Source organism: Cynocephalus volans, chromosome 8 (genome assembly GCF_027409185.1).
Source record: "Cynocephalus volans isolate mCynVol1 chromosome 8, mCynVol1.pri, whole genome shotgun sequence".
In the NCBI taxonomy this organism is placed as follows: domain Eukaryota; kingdom Metazoa; phylum Chordata; class Mammalia; order Dermoptera; family Cynocephalidae; genus Cynocephalus; species Cynocephalus volans.
In genome coordinates this window covers 151,793,335-151,815,887 of record NC_084467.1, presented here as the reverse complement: position 1 = coordinate 151,815,887, position 22,553 = coordinate 151,793,335, and the positions used below count along the sequence as shown (strand labels likewise).

Here is a 22,553-nt window from a genome sequence, read left to right as displayed (position 1 = left end):
TTTTAATTAATTCGAGAGCATAGCAGCTTAGATAACCACCATATTATTAGAAATAGTTGAAAGAAACAGTTGAAAACACTAAATGGAGTGCTGTGTTTGGGTTCAGTTTCTCTTTTTACAGAAGTGAAGTTTTAAATAATGCAAATGGTATTTAAAATCATGTATATAATGCTAAACAGTCTCCCATTCTGAAACATGAAAATATATAGTTCCTTCAATTTATAATGTCATAAGAATATCAACTTATGGTTTAAGAGTATGTGATATCTCTGTGAACTCCCTCTGTTTCTCCCAGTGGATTTTTAAGTACCTGATAAAATGAATAAGTTCTAAACAATTGACTTAGAAATTCAAGCATGATACATTAAAAAAGTATTTTGTTGAAGTAAAAAAATGTTTTCTAAACCCTAAAAAAAGGTATATTGCGTTCATATATTTAAACCATTTTAGCCTTGAAGCATAGCGATTTGTTTATCATTTACCTTGTTCACAAGAAAGGGAGCCATTTTTTATGATTTTCAGCCTGGTGGTTATTTATGAGTTTCTTATAAATCTCTGACTTTAGAAATCGAGGAAAAGAATCCTTGGCCATGAGACAGTAGATTAATTTCTGAGCCTCATCAAAGCATTTGAGAGTTGGTTCAGCAATATTCTTTGAGATGAGGTCCCTGGTACTGAAGTCAATGTTAATCTGTGGAAAATAAGGTTGCATACCATGAGATTAGTTTGATCAGAGAATACATGGCTTATGCAGCTGGTTGATACACATATTACTTGAATTTTTTTTCAAACATAAAGCCAAGCTGATGAAGAACAGCAGAAAGATCATGCATTCGTTTTCTGGAAAGCAGAGAACACGCCTGGTTTAATTATTTTTTCTAGTTTGAGAGGGAAAAGAGATAAAGCCATATTTTGATTTTGAGGTTTAAAAAGAAAAAAGGCAAAGTAAAGAAGTAAACTTTATAATTTATGATTTTAAATTTCTCTTCCTGCTCACCTTTTTTCCCCTAGTACTTTGACCTGGATTCCTGAAATGTACTTTCCAGAGGTAGAACTCTAACTAGAATTTACTAGATTGGCTTCCACCAGCCCAGTCCCATTCCTCATAACTCTCCTTGCTGTTTTTCGCAATACTGTTTTTTTTTCTAATTTGTATTTCTTTCTGTTTGACAAAATGGACCAAATAATGCCCCTTCTTCACTGATCATCCTACCCTCCCATAAACACCTCCTTGTCTCCTTATCACTGTCACTGACAGGTGTCACCAGGAGTGTCTGATAGAGATCCATCATATTGGAACGCACCATTCACCTGCAAATATGTAAAATGCCCCAAGCTTTCTTGTAGAGATACCTGCTCAATTGGCACATATCCCAGGATATTCTGAGAAGCAGAAAATTTTATGTTGAAGATATATCTAACCTAAACAAAGATATTCATGAATTACAAAAAAGATTTAAATATTATAACGGAAAGCTCACTGCAGGCAGGTGTAGTATCTGTCTTATTCATCATTCTATTTTCCAGCACTTAGCAGAATGCCTACCACTTACTGGGCAATCAGTAAGTATTTGTTGAATAGAATTAAAGCATAGCTTGGCAAAATGGGAGAGGTTGTAAAAATGCTAGAATTATGGGGGGCTGGTAAAAGAAAGACTGTAAATGACAATTAATGCTACATTGAATTGCAGTTGAAAAATAGGCAGACAGACCTGTAATCAAATCCCTACTTACCTACTCACTTGCTGTTTGAGTTAAGCAAGCTCTATAATTCCCTTTCATCTTCAATTTCCATGGTGTAAAGAGAATAGTAATAGAACCTATCTTAAAGTGTTTTAAGGATTAAATGAGATAAATAATATCAAACTATTTTAACATTATTATTCAAAAAAGAAAAAAAGGAAAAAAAAATTGATTTGAAAAAAATCAAATGACCACTAACTGCTCACAGATATTTTCTTTCTTTAAGGACTTCAGCTACTCACTGATCCTGGAATATATCTGCACTTTTGTTCCTTTGATCACCTTCTTAGTCCCCTTATCAGAGTTCCAGATCAAGTGCCGCAACACCTGGAACTGATTGCCGCTCCTTTATACAGGAAGATGGTACAGGGGAGTGGAAAGACCTTGGGATCATTTTCAAATCTGTCCTCCAACACTTAAGACTTTGGTGGCCTCGGGTGAATTACCTTAATATTTCTGAGTTCCTGCTTCCTCGTCTTTAAGTTATTGATAGTTCTCAACTCAGATGATACAAAAATTAATGTGAGATGATCCAAACATTTATTAATTCCACAAATATATCTGAGTGTCTGTTATGTGCCAAATGCATCTACATTTGGGGAAAGACAACCAATAACTAATAAATATATTATTTTATATTTAAAGTTGAAGGATAAGAAGTCAGTGTTCTAAGAATCAGGGGAAAAACACTTGTGGCAGAAAACAACCACAAATGCATGGTCCCTGATGCAGGAAATAACTTGTTAGGCTCTGAAGAGCTACTACACACGGACGGCTGGAGTGTAGGGTGTGGGAAAGGACATCCATGATGAGACTGGAAGAAGAGATGCAGGCCGGATTTTGGAGAGTTCATGTGCTGCGGTAAGGAGTTCTTATTTTTCTAGTAGAAGGCACTGAAGAGTTTTAAGCAAGGAAGTGGTGTGATAACTTATGTAATGAACTTGGTATAGTGCCTGCCTCATAGTGGGAATCGTGAATGTGATATTAGCAAGATCTTGCAGTAGTTTTTAAACATCGACTACAGTCTGTTTCACAAACTGTCTTGTGTTGTGGGAATAGGAGAATACATGCTGCCCGTGTGTTCATTTAACTATACTACTAATTCTTTAGCAGTATAATCTGCGATTTGTTTACTTCATATCCCCTCGAATGGTAGCATAGCAACTTAACCTATTTCAGCACTCATCAGAGGGGTTTCTACTAACAGTAGGGACAATGCATACGTGCTGCACTGTGTTGGCTTTATTATTATTATTAATATTAGAACTGAATACCTGCAGTAATTCTCCATTTCCTACTTAAAAAATACAAAGCCCCAATTTGGGCATTTATGATTTACACATTTCTTCTTTTCTGTATGGGCCCTCTATTCCCACCAAGATAGATAATTCCATTCAAATTTCTTGTATTTTCTCACTTCTGAACATTTTCTCGTACCATCCTAGTTTAACTGAAACTCCTTTTCACGTAGGTCTTTCACAAGTCTCTTTCTCCTCAAGAATAAACTCACATAACATCTACCATGGGGTTTACTTGTATTTTTTTTTTTTTCCTTTCTGACCTCTAAAAAATGTTGTGTTACTTAGGCAGTATTGACATTTTGTGAATACCTCACTATGCCTCGCACAGTGTAAGGACTCAGTAAATACATGTTGCATGAATCAGGTGAAGAAATGGTTCTATTTTTGTTCAAATTCATATTGAAATTTTAAAGGGAACCATTCCATTTCAACATAGTAATGATAATATCATTACTGAAATATACTAAGCTTGTGCTTCTGACTTATCCCTCTCATTTTTCTGATTTGCCTGTTTTTCTACCAAGGAACTGCCAGCATTGGCTACTGATAGCTAAGTGATGAGCAGATATGCTGTTCCCAGGAGGTAATCAGCACCTTCTGAAGATGTGTCTTGGCAATTCAGCTTAATGTCAGTGACAAAACATCACACCCACGTGTTTGTATAAATGTCATTATCTTTCTTCAAGTTCAAGCAAGAAACAGAGAAATCATCTCAGACACCTTTTTCTCTGATCTTATTGTGTGTGTTATTCACATATATGCATATATAAAATTCTGCTCTTTATTTTGTAATTTTACAAGGTCTTTTTCATTCTCACTCTTATTTCTCCAGTTTAGGCTTTTGTAACTAACCTATAAATTGTTGAATTTACCACTTACCTGATACTTCTTACACATTTTTCTTCTAAACACTAAACAGTATTACTATACATCAATTTCACCAAAATATCACTTTTATCGTGTAAATATTCAGCTGAAAGTCCTTATTTTTTATAACCTATAATTTAAACATTTTAACCTGGCATTTGGGATTCCTCACACCCTGACTTCAATGTGTTGTTTCAAAAACAACCCCTTCCTATCTCTGGTGGTACCCATAAAGCTGGTCTACTCTCTGTTTCCAAAATGAATCTTTCACCCAAGGCTTTTGTTTATGCTGTTTCACAACCTAAAATCTCTCCTACCCCCATAATTGTATCCTATTCATATTTTTCTTCTCTTTATGATTTAGCTTCTATTTAATATCCTCCAAGAAGCCTTCCTTAACCACAGAAGAAAAGTTACTGTAATTTTCTTGTCCTCGTAAATAATTTTGATTTAAAAATCTTAAGAAATTCAATTTCTTGCTTAAATATATTTGGATACAAAAGCTTCTGTTAATGTTAAGTATTCAATCTAATTATCAGAGAAAGAAGATTTATCATTACCAAGGAATTCAATAACATGGAATTAACCTGCCTTTGATTTACTATCTTTTCCCTTTTTCTTTTACTAATCCCTTATTCTCCATATGTCCCTCAAAAATATAAGCAAAGCAGATATGCATTCCCTAAGTTCTGGCCTAAGTCTTTTCTTTCTAGGTGTTCTTCCTAGTGATTCTCTGTCTTTGCTCCTGTGGCAAAATATTTTGAGCAACATTAATTCTAAAATAATCATGAAGATATTTAAACATGATTATTGTAACTCTAAATAAATTTTTAAAATTGAATATTAGTACTGATGTGCTCAGTCTTCATGTGGCTACTTTATGCTAAATATTTCACACACATGATTATAAGATGAATAATATTACCCTCATTTTTCAAGAAAAAAAAAGGCTAACATATCTAAAAATTATTTTATGAATAGACATCTCTTGAATTTATTTATTTGGAGTACTTATTGAGTAGGTGCGTAGGAACTGTGCTGGGATCTGAAGATATAAAGATGATTAAAAGTCAATCAAGACGATAGATTTTTAAAAAGCAATCCAAAAGAAAAAGTATGCTTTCTGAAAGAAAAGCCTTCTGAGAGAAATGAGATTTTAAGCTGATCTTTGAGATATTATTATGAATACGAAATATTAAAGAAGGGACTTGCACATGGGAGGGTAAACTGGAAGAAGCCCAGTGGGTTTTGAGGGCAAGAAAGCAAGAATCAGGAGAGGCCTGAAGGTGCGAGATCATGCAGGACTTACAGGTTTGGCGAAGGAATGTTTTTACTTATCCTGAGAGCAATGAGAAACACTTTAAGGGACTAATGTGTTTGAAAAACACATATTTGAAACAAAACAAAACAAAACATGTCACTGGCTTCCATGTGGTGTAACAGCTAGGCGTGGATAAAGGGAAGAAAAATTAGAAAACCATACCAGAGGGTCAAGTGGACAATTGATTGTGGATTAGGCTGGGATATGTCACAGGGACTGAAGGGGAGAGCATAGATTTCAAAGATATTCAGGAGGCAGAATGGATGGAACCTGTGATTGAAGAGTTGTGAGCTGGAGGGAAGGTGAAAATCTCTGAGAATGGTTGATTTTAGAAATATTCTGGAGAATAAGATGATACAAAGTACTGATGGATTAGGTATGGGGTATAATAAAAAGAGAAGAATCCAGGGATGGACTACCAATTATTTATCCAGAACAATAAAGAACAGAGTTGCCACTTACTGAGATGAAGAGGACTCAAGTACAAGCAAGTTTTGAGCAGAAAATTAGAGCTCAGATTTGAATTTTTTAAGTTTGAGATGCTCTCTTAAAGGCCATAGGACCACAGGAAATCACCGGTAGAGTGGGTAGAAGCAGAACGTAGATGAGGGGTACCTTTCCTTAATATAGTGCGTGTTAGGCTATGAGTAGGAACAGCAGGCAAAATTGTTAAACAGCAGTCAGCGAGGGAGGAGGAAGTCCAGTTCTAGAAGCCAGCTGGAGATATTGCTACTGAAAGAGAGGGATACATTCGATAAATGCTTCTTAGAAGTCAGTTCCGGTGCTGTATGGGGAACAGGCTATCACGAGGGACTTGTCTTTTCTTTTCGACTCCACTGAAACTTCAGTAACAGGAAAAAAGTGAAAAAGAAAAAATGTATACATATATATATATACATACATATCTTACATATATATTCCTTTATATAGACCGCTCCTGCTGGCATGTCTGTGAATTGTACCTTATTTCAAATGTGTTTTTTTTTTTTTGGTTGGGTTTTACCAGAAGATATTGGGATAAATTTCTATCTCAAAAAGTAAGACAGATGAGATAGTGAGTTTGAAGTACACCGAAGGGAGGAAACTGCCAGGAGGTGACCCCTACAAAGGCGGACTCTCCAGCTGCATGGTCTGAGGCACTTCCGAACTGCTTGGGAGCTGCAGAGAAACTTGGATTTTGCTGAGCATCTCAAACAATGAGGTCGAGAGCATGGACAGAACATTATATAAATTAATGAAATAAATTGCATTATATCTGTATTATTTACTGATATGGATACTTACTTGTATTTTGTGTTATGGACTCTCTTTAGTTTTAAGGACTTTGAGAAACATATTTTAATTTGTGTATTTTTTGAAAAGTCATGAATTATCTTAGATATCTGAGACCACTACATTGCCAGCCTCAGAAAACAAGACCCAGGATTGTGATTCGTATGAAATGACAGTTGAGATGTTATCGTAACCGTTTAGAGCCTTTTAAATCCTGTCCATTTTGAAAAGGCTTCGACACAGCTGACACTGGCAAAAATCGATGGCATTAAAATGACTGCTTTCAGAATGATGTTTGTGGTAGTTGTTTAGAAACAATTTTATGATAAAGATCCAGGATATTTTAATACTCATTTGATTTTGTTAAATGAAAGTTATACAAGCCAAATTCCTTTTTATCTACACCAGCAGTTTTAAATTCTTTGGGCTTTTAACAAATTACTTTAGCAGGAAAAATACATTTTAAAGTGTACCTGTTGGCTCTCTTGTGACCCTAAATTGTGCTTTATATATTTTTACATAATTTGAATGAAAAGTTTTCAATTGCGCTCTCACATTCAAATTAGATAGCCTTTCCTCATTTAGAATGTATAGTGTAGCAAGAGACTGTCATTATGCAAAGAGCGTGTGCATGCATAAATAAAAAGCCTTACAAAAACGGAGCAGGCAGCATTTTAGACCTCATTCACAACAGAGCTTAGAAATTACTATTCAAATTAAAGCCATCTATAATCATGTTTTGGGTCACATAATTCTATTTAATCACCAGTAACACCTCAAGTATTACTTCATTTCTGGCATCATTAAAGGCAAATGAATATCCTGAAATGTATTCTCAAAGGTGGCTATTAGAGTTGAGAATAGCAAAGTTTGTAACTTCTAGAAGGAATCTATCCCTGTGCAAGACTGTATCATTTTGTTGTCATTGGCTTTGGAGACAGAAATAGATGGCACAAGTTGGGAGGCAGGATTAACACTTTAAATTGGGTAAGAGAAATGAAAAAGAAAATAGAATTTGAAACGATCTTGATTAATTAGACAAGTAGTCAAAGCAAAGACAAAATTGCATAGAAACCAGATGCCTCTGCAGTTTCTGTGGTGATAAAGGAGATGACACATATGAAATCATAACATATACAGATCACTAAAAATAGATGCACGAAAGCTAAGGCTATGCTGGAGCAGCTGAAAGGGAGTAAGATTGACTGGTTTCCTTCATTAACCCCAACATGCTAATCCAAGTTTAATTTAAATGGCACAGGGACATGGGGAAGTTTAAAGAACACCTGAGCTTTTGGTGTTTGAGTTGAAATGCAGAAATCATGTTGTGAAGGACAAAATGATACTGCAGATTATTAGAAGAAATACTCCTGACACTTTTTGCCTCCTAATACCATATTTGCATCTGGGCTGCGTAGTCTTTGAAGTTGTACAAATTAGGGAGAATTTGAGAAAAGAAATAAAGCTTTTGATAGAAAGGAAGATAGATTCTATGTGACAAGAAAATTTTATGCTTCTGCCTTTAGCATAAACATCAAGATTCCCAGGCTAGGTCATAAACACTTAAAATAAGCAGTAGATCTAGGGGGAGGAATTTGAAACCCAAATTCATGGGCTGAAGACCTCCTTTTCGGTAGATCTTGACTGCAGGGCTCCTCATTTTGGCTCTACGGCTCAGTTCATTTTTCACCTGTGAAACATGAGTGATTGTAATACCTCCCTAAGATAGTGAGCGTGGTGAGCAAATGAGATAGTCCATGCAAAAGCTCTGCGCAGGTATAATAGTTTCTTTTGCTCTGTTTCTCCCCTCTCTCTCTCCTGGCCTCAGTCTTTTTTTCTTTTTTAGAGATCCCTTTATTTTAAGATAAAATAAATAAGAATGTAGAAATCACTGAGGCCCGGAAGGTGCAGTTCCCTCAGTTCACACACTAAGACAGACAGTACTGGGTTTCTTCTCCCTGTCTCTTCCGTCCTTCCCTCTTCCCATCTTGTCTTATTTCCCTCTGTGCTCAAATGTATGGTCCAAACTTACTAATTATTTCTTTTGAGATACATTCCCTGATCCCCTAGACTTGGATTTTCCTGTTGCATGCTACCACCTCGTCTTGTAATTTCCCTATCACGACACTTGTGAAAGTTTATTGTAATTATTATTATTTTTTAACTGGAGTCTTCCCACCAAGATAGTTAGCTTTATCTATTTAGGTACCATGATGCCTTTTTTCTTAGTTGTGCTAGCATAGTGCTTAGCGGACAGTAGATCCTCAGCTAGTGATTAATAAACAAAAACTTAGGAAATTAACAAATAAGCAGATTCCTATCTAGAGATTGTTCTGTAGTTGGGGGGTGGGGAGGGGGGTAGGCACTATTGGCTAGCAGTAACTTGTGGGGCAGGAATAAGACTCAAAATAACATCAACATGTTGGGGAAGTGGCACTTAAAAATGCAAAGACAAAATATGAACACAAAATGGTCAATACAAATTGGCATTACAGTAATAGCAGGAAATGCTTCTAGATGCCTATTTTCGTGAGCTTCTCTCTACCAACAATTCATGTATCTATTTCATCCCTCAAGACTCAATTTGAAACTAACCCATCTAAAATAAAGACCTTATCTCAATATCCTGTCTCACTACTCTTTAATCATTATATCCTTCTAGGTATAACACAATATTTCTTTTTTGCTTTTAATCATTTGTTGCTTTGACATTTTTTTAAGTTCTATACATTTCATTTTTTAACTCAGCTAGATTAAATATTCTTTCAAACCAAACCGTAGTTTCTCCTTATTTTATTTTCCTACATTTTCTTATTGAGAGCCGTGTAGTGCAACAGCACATTGTGGTATATTCATGTGTTTAGTATCTGTCTTCCTGCCTAGATTGAGCTTCTCCTCCATGCAGGGATTTTATCTTATAAGGAGGTTAATAGTAGGCACTGAATAAGCATTTCTTGATGTGAAATGAAATATAAATCAATCAGTAACATTGTACTGCATTAAAAATAAAAGTGGGAAGCCAGACACAAATATTAAAAAGTGTCCTGCATAGACCCATTAAGATATTTTCCTTGTGACTATAATTTCTCTTGTTTGATGAGTTATGGTGTCCTCACATTTAATAAATAAATTTAAGGATTAAACATTTTGTATTATATTTTGACACTACCTATATATTTGTTTCTGGATTGGTGATACTACAAAGTTGAATTTATATCATTTTTAAACATTACACTGTGGTATGATTTGACACTATTTTCTAATCTCACAGAATGATAATCAGCATAAACAATTTTTACTTTATGACATATTTTCATCCTCTTATGACCAATTTTCTTTTCAGTATAAGGGAACAATGATATAAATACAGCCATGTGTTGCTTAAGGATGTTCTGAGATATGTACTGTTAGGTGATTTTGTCATCGTGCAAACACCGTAGAGCACTCACAATAGCCTATATGGTATAGCCCGTTACAAACCCAACCTGTCACCCTGACTATTGTCCTCTATGTGGTCTGCGGCTGAACGAAATCTTATGCAGAGCACAACTGTACAATATAAATATTTAAAATACATCAATTTCTTAGCTGAATATGCAAATATTTAAAAATTTTCTAAGATAAATACATTTTTGTGAGTCTAAGTAATAGTATTTTTCTTGAAAATTTCCAAATATTATGAAATTAGTGGTCCTAACTGAAAGATAAATACAAGTTTAAGAATTTTTTTGTTTTGTTTTGCCACTCCCAGGTTCTTACTGTGTTCAAAGTAGAGAGAGTTTAAACAATACATTGCTCGTCTAATAATTTTCTCATTTTCAAGACTCTCAGTCAAAATTCCTGGGCCACACTATTTTTTTTTTTTCCTGCAGTATTTTCTCCTGAACCTAGCTAGATACAGTTCATTCAATGAGTAGCTCTTTTTAGCTGAACCTGGTAATTTGTTAACAAGTTTTTACTTGTGTTCACTTTTATGATTTTATCGAGTCTTTTAAAGTTTCTTGTTATCAAATGTTCCTAGAAGTTATTTAAGGGTTGTTTTCAGGTAGAGTTAATAGCACTTATAGTGACTTGTTTAAGGACAGAAAGGGATTAAAAATTTTTAACTGTTTTGCATGATGTAAACCATAGGCATATTATCTCATTTACCATTTTCATCTGTCCTATGTTGATGTATTATTATGCTTCTTCAGAAGAGGGAACTGAGGCACAGGGTGATGAAATAGCTTACCACAAGATGAAACAACTGAGGAGTCAGGATTTGAACCCAGGTCTAGACATATCCAAACTTTAGGATTTTCCATTACCTCATAATAACTCCCTATTAATGTAAGAACCAGAGAGAAGGTGATACTATACAGAAGAGAACATAAAATCCAGTTGAAATTATCATGATCTTTCACAGAGACTGGAAAGTTCTGTTTTTGTGTGCAGTCTTTGCCTATTAGAACAGGAAACTGACAACTGTTAGTAACCTCAATTTATAGACAGGGATCATTTAGTAAGTTTAGTATAGTGCAATTGTAAATTGTCTAATTGCATCAATTAAAAATTATTAAGTCATGCTAGCAATTTTATAGATGAAGAAATAAAGATATAAGAAGTTGACAATAAAGTAATCAGAATTTAATAGACATCTGGATAACATGACCTTGCCAATGTTCTTTATTTTAGGATTTTCTATCAAGGAAATTGGTTATAGTTAAGATTCTTTATAAGAGTCAGTTATACAACTATCATTTAATATGGAAAAATGGTGAATTCTCATATAATTCTCATTCTTAAGTTAATTTCCTACTTAGGAAAATCATTATATTTTCCAACCTATGGATATCATCTAGTCTTGTCAAATCTGCCTACTAGATAAATCTAGAATACTTCACATCAATTCTTCAACTCCACTGTTGCCTACCTATCCAACTTCATCCCTCACTTTTCTGTTCACATTAGCAATATCAAAATGCTTTTTCCAGAAACACTAGGGAGCTTTATACCAATCAGTGCTATACCAGTGTACTCTCAGTCTAAAATATTCTTTCTTCATTTGCTCTCTTGAAAATATGACTTATTTTTCACAACCTACTATTTTCATGTGTGAACCACTCTGAAAATCCATCTCTTAATTCTCCAGATAGATTTAATCATTCTTTTCCACTGTACTAATAATGAACTTCAAATGTGGTTGCATTGCTGTATTGCCTATAGTGTATTGGACTGGTTTTTATTACATGTCAATCTCTCCTTCCACTCTGTGACTTCATTGTAAGGACAGGCACTCAATAAGTCAGTTTAATGAATCAAAATACTAACAGCCATATTATATTTAACATATAATTGATAGGCTATTGAAAAATACCTTCAAGACTGCAATTGGTATAAAATATAACAGGAAAATGCCCTTTAGGAAGTTGAATTGGAAATAATTAAAGGAAAATTATAGGAAAGAGAATGACTATTTCAAATATAGTAAACATAATATTTGTTTTTAATCTTTATTTTTAATACATTTCATCATATCCAGTAGTAACCTTTTTAGAAACACTGGAAGGAGACAATTTTTACTGAAGAAGCAGCCATAAATTTAATTGTGTTTTATTTAGTCAAAATTAATTAGATGGACAAACTATAAAAAACTGTAAAAGTTTTATATCCTAAAATAACTATGCTATTTAGGTAAACTATTACTATATAAATTTATTTTGGGATAAAAGGTGAGGAAAACAAAAGGAATTATTTTGTCAAAATTGATAATTTATTGCATATTGTAACTTTGAATTCAGCTGTAATAAAAAGATTACATTTCTTACTAGAACATTTTTCATACACAAAGTTTGAGAATGTTATCCTAAAACAACCACTGTTAATTAGATAGATTCATAAAGAAAGAAAAAGACCTGGCTTTTAAACTAATATCACAATAAATAGGATATCTTTAGGGTTGATTTCAAAGCCTTTTTAGGGAATGACACATTAATCAACCTGACAAATCTTCCATACTACATTTTAAATTTTCCAGAATTATTTATTGATTCTTAGATGATGACTTGAAAATGAGTGCTGACATAGATCCACAGGAATTAAAGTTCTTTTTCTCCCCCCTGTGAATCCCAGGCCATACTTCAGTGGTTCTGTGTCTTAATGCTTTACTAGACTAATATATGCAGCAGGAATTAATGCCCATCTAAAACTTGAACTATTGACATGGTAACTTTAAGTACCTGCATTTCATCTAGTCTGTCCTTTGTCCCATAAGTACAACTATCCCTCTCATACCATGAATCCTAATTTTGGATCAGAAAATATAACTACTCTCATCTGATATTCTTTATCAGTATTTCACCTCTGCAAGGAAGATGAAAGGTCCTAGTAGTTTATGTTTAGTACTAGTAGTTTAATATAGTTTAATTTCCTGTTTGCCTGCTACTTATGCATTTAAACTCTTTGCTTATTTGATAAATTCAGTTAAAAAAAATCCAAAGCAGTTTTAAAATACAAATTAATTAAACTTCACAGTTAAAATTAAGTGTATGTGAAGATGACCCTCGTTTTGGTCTGGAAATTAAATCAAATAAAAATGAGATGTTTCATACACAAAGAGCTTTTTGGGGGCTGTTATCAGAGTCATTCTCCTTAAGGCACTTTCTATTGCCCTGACCTTGAAGCAACACAGGTAGGTCCTGATCACTTGATACAGTGCCTCATACCTTTGGCTCAAAGGTAAGCAAAACCCCTTTTTGGAAGTTAAGACATTATAACATGCCATAAAGTGGACCTCCAAAATATTAAAAATGAGGAATTTATACTGTTGGTTAATAGGTATTTTTTTTCTACTCACATGTTTTTTTTTTAAGTATGAAAAATACTATCCCACATTGACCTTGTTTAACTTGCTATTTTATAAAAGGAAAAAAGAAACTGCACTGGCAATCCAACCACACAAAGCAGGATTTCTGGCAGCTTGACTTTAGAGCTGTTTAATTTGAGATATTAGGCACTGTTTTACAAGAGCCTTCATGCTGTGCCAAGAAGACAGAAATATTGGTCATATCTGGAGCATAGTAGGTGTTGAAAAATATTTACTGAGTCATTCAAAGACCGTGGATCGTCTCAAACTTCTATTGCAGTCTGCTGACACTTTTTATTTGAATACATAGTAATGATGTGATTACCCTTTAGATGGATCTAACATCTTCTAATTGGCAGCAGATCTGTCAGGGGATGAATCTTCACTGTCCTGAAGTAGTTCACTCACCTCTTTAGGTGCATCAGCTTCAATGAATTCAGAATAAATCATCTTGGCTTTGGAAGCAATTTTTTCTGCACTTTCTGTTTTCTTGAAGTCTTCACAGGCAAGCCAGAATTCAACGTTTTCTTCACTAAACTCTGATTTTAGAAATGTTCGAAAAGCATCTAGACCAGCTATAAAATAAATAAGAAAAACTCTTGTATAATATCATACAGAGCAGTAATGTGACCAAAACGATTACATTGCATATCATGAACATGTATTGAGTATTCAGTGGCAAACATTTATCATTCCCCTAAATACATTTATATACTTCAGTTTCTAACTTTAAGAAACCTTATTTTGAATCAGTAAGTTTATAAACTTAAAATATTTATATCTGCATTTCTGCAATTAACTCCATTAACAAAGAAAACCTGTACTTTTTTTTTTTTTTTGTAAGCCTGAAAAGTCTAGCAGTTATGTTTAGGAGAATGTCTTGACGGTAATTATTTCATAGCATGGACTGCTTTTTACAGCTATTGCACTAAGCTCGGATAAAATTAATGATGTTATCCTAACTTCACAGTAAGAATATCTCTGTTGCTATGAGTTGATGAAGAAACACAATTTGATGCTAAGTGGTTAAATGGTGTTGGCTTGGGCTTAAAGTGAAGGAGGAAGGGCTGACATTTACTAGTTTGGGGTGAATATATTGGCCAACTCTAATCTCTAAACCAAGAAAGTAATTGACAAAATATTTGGTGTGAATACTTCTCCCTTTTATGTGGTGATAGGTAGCTTTAATTCTGTAAAGCAAAACTCTGATGTCTCCCATTCTCCCTCAAGGTACCTGTGCATATTGTTTTCCTCCTGCTCCCATGCATTCTCCTGAGCATGTACTTCTCCAGAAACTTTAGACCAGGGACTGCAAATGGACCCACTCACTTGCAGGCTCATTTATTTTGGCTTGTGTATGACATGCATTTTTTAAATTTAATAACCACAGGCTAGCTTGCAATCTGTGGTTCCCATAGGTCCCAATTCTCCCCTTTATCTTACTTTCAGCCAAATTTATACCTTTATTTTTTGCTCCTATAGATATTTGAGTTTGACCATCTGTTTAGACCCTTCCTTCTCTACTCCTCATCAAAATGTTCCCTGAAGTATTCTTCTTTGGTATATCCAGAGCTCATTTGAGAAGGTAATTCTTGCTAAATAGTTTAGGGCTGAGTATGCCTCTAGTTAGATAGCAGATTAAAAAGATCATTGTCAGATTCCCTCTGTTGATCAAACTAAACTTGTATATTAAGGTCATGTTTCCAGTTTCTGAGTTTGCATTCTTCTGATGGCAGTATCTGTTTATAGGTGAGACTGTATGTGTCTCTGAGAAGGAAAACATACACCAGTGCTTTTGTCATTCAGAGGAATTTGCCTTCCAAAACAGTGGTGCTTTTCTCCTCTAGCTACCAGGAGGGTCCCCTTTTGCACGTGCTCAAGGCAGTTCTTCCCTGACTGCAGGTTCAGAAAGTTAATTCTTCAAGTTCCAAAGTATGGGAAAAATTAGCTTCTGGAAAATCAGGGGATAGGAAATACTGACTAGGGAAAAAATATATGAGAAAACTTTATGGAAAAGGGGCCTGAGTCCCTTTGTAGGTTGCTGCAGGTAGGAAGCAAAAGTTATTTAATGACAGGAAACAAAAAAAGAGCTTTCTGGAACAAGATTAAAGTGTCTAAAAACACTGGATTAAAAATAGATTTAACAATTTTTTAAAATGATTTGAAATAGCGTTGAAATAACAAGTCATTGCAAAAGGTTATCAGGTACCAATTAAAATTCTCAGTAGCAATATTGGAGACTGTGGATGTTGTAAATATGTGAGCACTATATAAAAATTCAATTAACTGCACGTTTCTTGCATTTAAAAATACATCCAAGAAGCTTCTGTGACAAATTTAGGTTATAAAAATCTTCTTAGTAACACTCAATTAAAATTTTCCCTGAATGTGGTCCAAACAATGATGAATTTAAGAGGTTTGAACAGAATCTATGCTTAAATCTATTTTATATAGAAGATAAAGTATACTTCAATAATTCTGAAAGAATATTGTAGATTCATGCCTGGCACTTTTTTATGTGCATGTCTTAAAGCGTATGAAGCTTTCTCCCTGTGAAGATTATCTAAGTGCATCCCAGAACGATGGGAAGTTAGAGATCAAGAAACAATCATGATTTCTCCTGCTCTTAAATAAACAACTTAAGCAACTAAAACTGGGGCTAGTTATCTCTGTTTTTTACACAATATTCTATTGACCTACTTTTCCATTCTATACATACAATTTGCATGTTCAAAAGATACCAATGACTTTGGAATGATACGCTACATACAACGAGAATCATTATGCAGGGTATTCTCTGCAGAATGGAAAGACTACTGGTCAGAGCCAACAGGTGGTGTTTAATGGAATTAGTCAGCAATACAGGGTGAAGACAACACTAATGCCTCTTCTCAAGTCGACAAAAACAACTAGGTAATTTGGTGACTTGCTTAGCTATTTAAAGCATTAAAAAGCATGTACACTATTGCTATTTCTCTGGCATAAAAAGCAAAACCAAACAGCTTTTCAGATGAATCTATGACTTTTCTTTTTAATATTGTATGAAATATAAAATCCCAATGGGGTTGCAGGTGGAAGCATTTGCCTTTGTCTCAGCACCATCCATGCCTCTGTTCTGCGGTGCTTTGTACAGACTCCTCCACTCTGGAGCCTGCCAAGTCACAACTCACCAAGATACTTTGGTGAGGCTCTTAGCAAACCTGATCTATCCCATTGGTTATACACACATAAGGAAAAAAGAAACACACCATTCAAAATTTACAAGAGTGCAATTCCATTTTTTTGATGTCTTTAATATATATTTTTAGTTGGTTTGTAAGAGTTATGTGAATTATTTTATGTTAATGCCTTAGAAATAAGGCATTTAAGTAAATTAATTCAGACTATTTAGACCCATTTGATTCAGTGTAACTTCATATATGAATAAACAGCTGTGAAGCATGTTTTAAGCTTTTCTAATATTCTTTTTACTTTGTGTATTTTAAATGGAAATGCCTTTTGATTAGTACAAATAATGCTGCATTATAAACATTTTCTATATAGGTCTCTGTGGTGTCATTTATTCTCCCTCTTGGGTGAGAGAGAACTGCTGCGAAGCAGTGGATACCTTTGTGACTATTTTGTTTATAACTATTTTGTATCAAAGACTGGGGCATTTTATTTATAATTGGCCAAAATAACCTTATTGAACCATTCTATTAAATATTAATATATATTCACACATGAAGATATTAATATACACACATACACATTTAAGTGTTTCTGTTTTCACAAAAAATGAGAATAACTCAGTTGAAATAAGTACTTTCAAATGCTTTTTATTTTAACCTACAGGACGTATAAAACAAGTGATTTATTTAAATTTTCAACTTTTCAATAGTTTCTTTCATCTTGAACCAAAGGCAGTCATTATATACATCAAATGATAGTGAGCTAAGAAAATGAAAAATTTCTCACTTGCAATTTGAAATTTCCCTTTTATTTTATGGTTTCTATAAATGTATCTTATTTTAGGCCAAAGCTAATTTCATTTAGACTTTAGACCTTTATAAATTTATGTGACTGTTAGGAATCTTATACTTCAGATACTGATCAAATTCATACTTTATCTGTCTGCCACTTTCAGAATTTGACTATTTCCATTTAATTATTATATTTTTAAACCTATTATTAGTTGGATCTTACCTTCGTTGGCTAAAAGTGTGTCCATATTTTCAGACCACGCCATTGCTTCTGTGGTTGGTGACCTGTAGAAACAACATCTACCCTTGACAATAGCATTGTGATCTTTTTCTTCTACAACCTATTGTAATATTTGAGCTATGTGTAATTATTGAATTACATCTTTTAAATGAGCTTTGTGCCCTTAATCAAACAGCAAAAGGTCAACAAAAATTATATAATGCTTTTCCACAGTGGACAGCTATAACAACATGAAGTGTGATATAATTTGACATCGGCAAATTATTAATCTAACCCACTTTGTTAATGATATTTGCACAAGAGAGATATTGGTTCTGTGGAGCAACAGCAAATTTTTTCTCAACTACAAATATATTAATTGTTAATTTATGTAGCATTATTCTAGTCCACTCCTCAAAAGTTATTGTGATAGCAGTGGTGATAAATGAACTATTTTCTAAGTTTTCCCAGTACAAAAATATCTGTAATTATGCATCCCAAAAAAGTTCAAAAAAGTTTTAAGATTTTTTAACACAATGATAGTGTAAACATTTGTTCATGGTATTTTGAGAAGTTTTTACTACCACTGAGGCAGTCTTTATTTCTCCTTAGACTGGTATGCTTCTAGTTCTGGGTTGATTTATTTAAATCTAGAAATCTGTCACAACAGGGTAATATCTTTTCCAAAGCAGTCAAAAAATTTATAGACTTAAGTCTTTTGAAGAAGGTATACTTTTGGGGATGTGATTTAAATCAGATTTAAGATATAAACTTTCTGAGATGGAAATATATTATGTATTATTCCCCTTAGTAAAAAATCCTGATGAAATAAGCCTCCATACATAGAAAGCATCTGCTGCCTCCAGAAAACATGCTGGATTATGTAGCTGTAATGTGCAAATGACCTAGTTATGGAAAGAGATGGTCAGATTGTCCAGTTTAAGGTTTCTATTAAAATGACTGATAATAAAATACAGACAGTCTCTTATCCAGTTATTCCTATAAAATTTTGCGTTTGCACATCAAGGTGACTAATCTTAAATATGCTAGTGTGAAGTAATCCCTATGCTTTTATATTCTATTACTTCCTATAATTTGCTGCAGTTTTTATAATTTTTGTTAGGATTGATTGTGCTATCTTCTGCTATCGCAGTAGTAGTATTTTTAGATAGTAAGGGTTGTCCTCATAGAGAACACATACAATGGACTGTGACTGGGAATGCAGTTTGCTATCTTCCCTTACTCACATTTCCTTTCTCTATTTTTTTTCCTCCAGCAGTGAGCAGCTGACTTTCCTTCCTGTCTTGACTCACTAAATTTTGGAGACACAAGATTACTCCTGTAACCATTTTAAAATGGTGTGTTTTTTTAAATGCAAATGGACATTTTAAAAGATTTGGGATGTTCAGTTTCCATTTTTCATAAGTGGAAGGTGGGACCCAATTCTAGATTTAATTTTACGTTGAAGAGCTTTTGTGCACTCTACAACCTGCTACTCAAATAAGCTTATGCTGTATTTCATATAACTCAAATATGAGATCTTGTAGGATTTATAAAATTATCACATGGTCACTTAAAATGTACTTAAAATGTAGGATGAAATTTGGTGGTTAGCAGGGTATTCAAATGAAAAGCTACTCGGTGTCTGTGGAATATATGTGAATGAATAGGGTAGAGAGGAGTCTGGCCTCATAGTATATCCCTTTTAAATGAGGAACAGCCATCCAGGAAAAACACCGAGAAATGGAATCTAGGCAAATTCATTCAAGGATGAACATCTACTACTGCCCCATTAGTATGTAAGTTCTCCAATGACAGGGCTTAGATGTTATTTTTTAGCATTGAGAGCAGTGTGTCTGGTCTAAGAAATATTTATTGAACATATTAACAAATAACCAATGGATGACCAAACCCCCAACAATGGCTGGTATTAAAATCTTCAATGGAAGAGGAGCAATGGCATTCAAGATGCTGGTCGATTACAGTGAAGAACAGATTATTGAAAGGTACTGCTAAATTGTATTAGCTTCAAAGGCCCAGGGTGTTTGGGGCAACAGCAGAGGAGAAATGGGGCAAAAGCATCACTAGGGGGCAATAGACCACGATGGGCCTCACTTTCAACTCTGAGGCATGTGAGGCTGGAGAGGACAGTCAACTCCATGCTGGAATGTGTCAGGACAAGTCATATCCTTTAGGGAGAGCCTAGTGTCAGTTAGGCCAAAAGCGAAAAAAAAAAAAAAAAAATTCCGTGATGAACTTTTTGGATGCAAAGGAGTCTTTGTAGAATGGAAGTGTTCAAATAAATGGCCACCACTCTTACCGTCTTCATTAATGTAGAAAAACAGTAAAAATAGAAAGGAAGACTGGGAAATAGTGTTGAACCAAAGACAAAAGAAAATTTTTCAATGTTTTGAATTACAGAGAGATACAAAAATATCATAGATATTCTAAAGATATAGATATGAAATATTATAGATAATAGAATTAGAAATACGAGGCTATTGTGGTATTAATTAAGGTCCACAAAATGCTGACATTGCTGTAACGGGAACATTTGCCCTTCCACTCTCTGAAGGAATGTCTTTGCTGATGTGTGATAATGCCCAGAATGCTCCCACCTCACTGTTTTCTAACCTATTTCTCACCCAGAAGGTGCAATTTAGGTAAAATGTAACTATTTTAAGAAATAATGCTTGTTCATTACCATCAAAATTTATAAAATTTGGAGTTTCATATATATTTGTAATTCTGTTGAAGAGCAAATTAATGGTATGAATAAACTGAAAGACAATACTGAGAATAGTTCAAAAACGCACAACAATGCATTGAATGTTTACATGTACACCACGTTGTGATAAGCACATCTTATACTTTACCTAATTTAATCTTGAGAATTATAGTCTGTTTTATTCCGATTTTACCGATGAGTAGAGTCTCAGAGATGCTAATCACTGGTGCAATGTCCCACAGACACAGTCATGTAATGGGCAGAGTTAGAATTCAAACACAGGCATGTCTGCTTGTAACTTAAACTCCTGCCACACTTCTTCCTAAAAGGGATGAGTCAGTGCATATATGCTTATACTGTATTCATGTTTTCAAACATTTATAATAACTGCTTGGGAAGTGATTTTTCTGCAATAGAGTTTTATCAAACTTCACACAAACATTACCACAAGAGTTAAATTGTGGTAATTGACTACTTGATAGAAAGTGTACACAAGACAGACATTCTTAAGGCCTGTGCATTTATCAAACAAAACTAGGATATTTCTTATGTTAGAAGTGAGTGAAACATATGATTGTGTTAAGAAAGAAATCTAATGAATAAAAATTGGGGAAAAAAGAGGGTGGCTGATTTAAAACTATACTGACTTGGTTGACTTTTATTTGACGTGTATTACCTTAAATAAATGGGCAATGTGCCACTCCCTTATTTCTTTTGTGTATCTCTTATTTAGATTTTAGTTATAACCTTAACAAAGGTTTTGTCTGGCTCTTCTCATTTGTGTATGTGTGTTTATTTTGTGTAAAATTATAATGCATAATCAGAGTAACTTTTTGTGTGTGTATTATTTGCCGTAAAAATTCGCTGTGTATCTGGAGCCAAAATTGCACTTAGTATTTCATGGGGTTTTGGCTGATTTCCTTTTTGTTTTCTTCATTAAGCAAGTGCCATCAAGGCCAGCAGTAACCATATTACATGTCCAGAGAAGAGCCAGGCCAGATGGGAACTGCGTGAAAGCTACCAGTTATCTTGCTAATTGTGCCAGCTAGAACCAGTTGTATTGCATTAAAAAATGTGGAATCCAACAACTCAGCTGTTCACACTCAATTAGCAGTGTGCTGGAGAATGGAAAATTCAAGCAAGGAGTCCATGTGCTCCAGGAAGTGACAGCTGCTTCCTTACCCAGCATTAAATATCCATGTAAATATTTCTCAATAAAATTGTGATAAATAATTTTTTCAAGGATCATATACATACATGTTACATCTCTAACTCATTTCATAAATTTGAAAACCATCACATAGGAGACCTCAGTGGTCTTCCATCACTTTATAACCTTTCTTTAACGCATATAAAGAATTAGTTGCAAAAGCAGAATGTTAACATATTTTAGAAAAGAGGAAATCAATAGAGAAAGGAGAAAAATCAGGAAGAAAGAAGAATTAGCATACTCATCATAAATGAAGAAAACAAAACATCTAGACTAACGAAGACTCAAGTGTTTCACTTGTACATCTTCTGAGATAAAAATAGCTTTAAACAGCAACTCACTTCACTGGCATTTTTCGTTCCAGTGTCTGACTGTCACAGATGATGCCGAATTTCTCTTTCTGACTGATCTTCAAGCTGGAGGTAATGTGACAGCAGGAACATTACAATTAGTATGCAAATACCTATCCCCTGGGTTACAAGCTGGCATTCTTTAAATCATGCTATTCTCAGCTTTTTCCATTTTGTTAACTTTTCATTGGTCAAAACACTTAAACTTCTAAGTAACAAATAACTCTGAATAAATGTGACATTTCTCTCAGTCTGTGGCATTAATGAAATAAATTCCATTTGAAAGTTCAATTTCTGAAATTTATATACATTTATTTACAACTATTGTTCACATGAGGTAAAAATCAATATATATTATAATATATATTTAAATATATATTTAATATTCATCTTTAGGTCTTTAATCTGTCTAAAAGATCATTTTGTTTTCCTTTGATTTTCAGGAAGTCTGAGGAAGGCCCTATTTTTAAAACACTTACTCAAGCAACTATATATGTTTAAGTACTGAAAACATTTTACTCATGAACTAAAATATTCTAACACAAGGCATTATGCTTTTCTTTGACACTTACACAGTTTTTATATTTTAATACACGTATTCTCTGTTACTGGAGACCATGAGTCTCATGGCAATTTATGACAATATTTCCTTATGCAGCGCTGATGTTTAAAGTCATAATGCTAATGTATTTATCAAAATAAAGGCCATATACTGACTTTTTTTTATGTAGTCAA

The 22,553-nt window shown here is 34.0% G+C and overlaps 1 protein-coding gene across 1 annotated transcript; it reads right to left on the bottom strand.

Moving 5' to 3' along the window:
• Positions 1-487: 487 nt before the first annotated feature.
• RGS21 (regulator of G protein signaling 21) lies at positions 488-21,820 on the bottom strand. The gene is made up of 4 exons (XM_063106837.1): positions 21,810-21,820; positions 17,534-17,610; positions 13,757-13,923; positions 488-691 (listed from the first exon to the last, which is right to left on the bottom strand). The coding sequence occupies exons 1-4, from the start codon at positions 21,818-21,820 to the stop codon at positions 488-490; spliced, it is 459 nt and encodes a 152-aa protein (XP_062962907.1).
• Between the last annotated feature and the right edge of the window lie 733 nt (positions 21,821-22,553).

Excerpts from the sequence above, each read along its gene's own strand:
- RGS21 (XM_063106837.1), bottom strand. Across the intron at positions 13,924-17,533 it reads CACACTTTTAGCCAACGAAG|CTGGTCTAGATGCTTTTCGA; the intron begins GTAAGATCCAAC and ends TTTATTTTATAG. Across the intron at positions 692-13,756 it reads AAGCTGATGCACCTAAAGAG|ATTAACATTGACTTCAGTAC; the intron begins GTGAGTGAACTA and ends TATTTTCCACAG.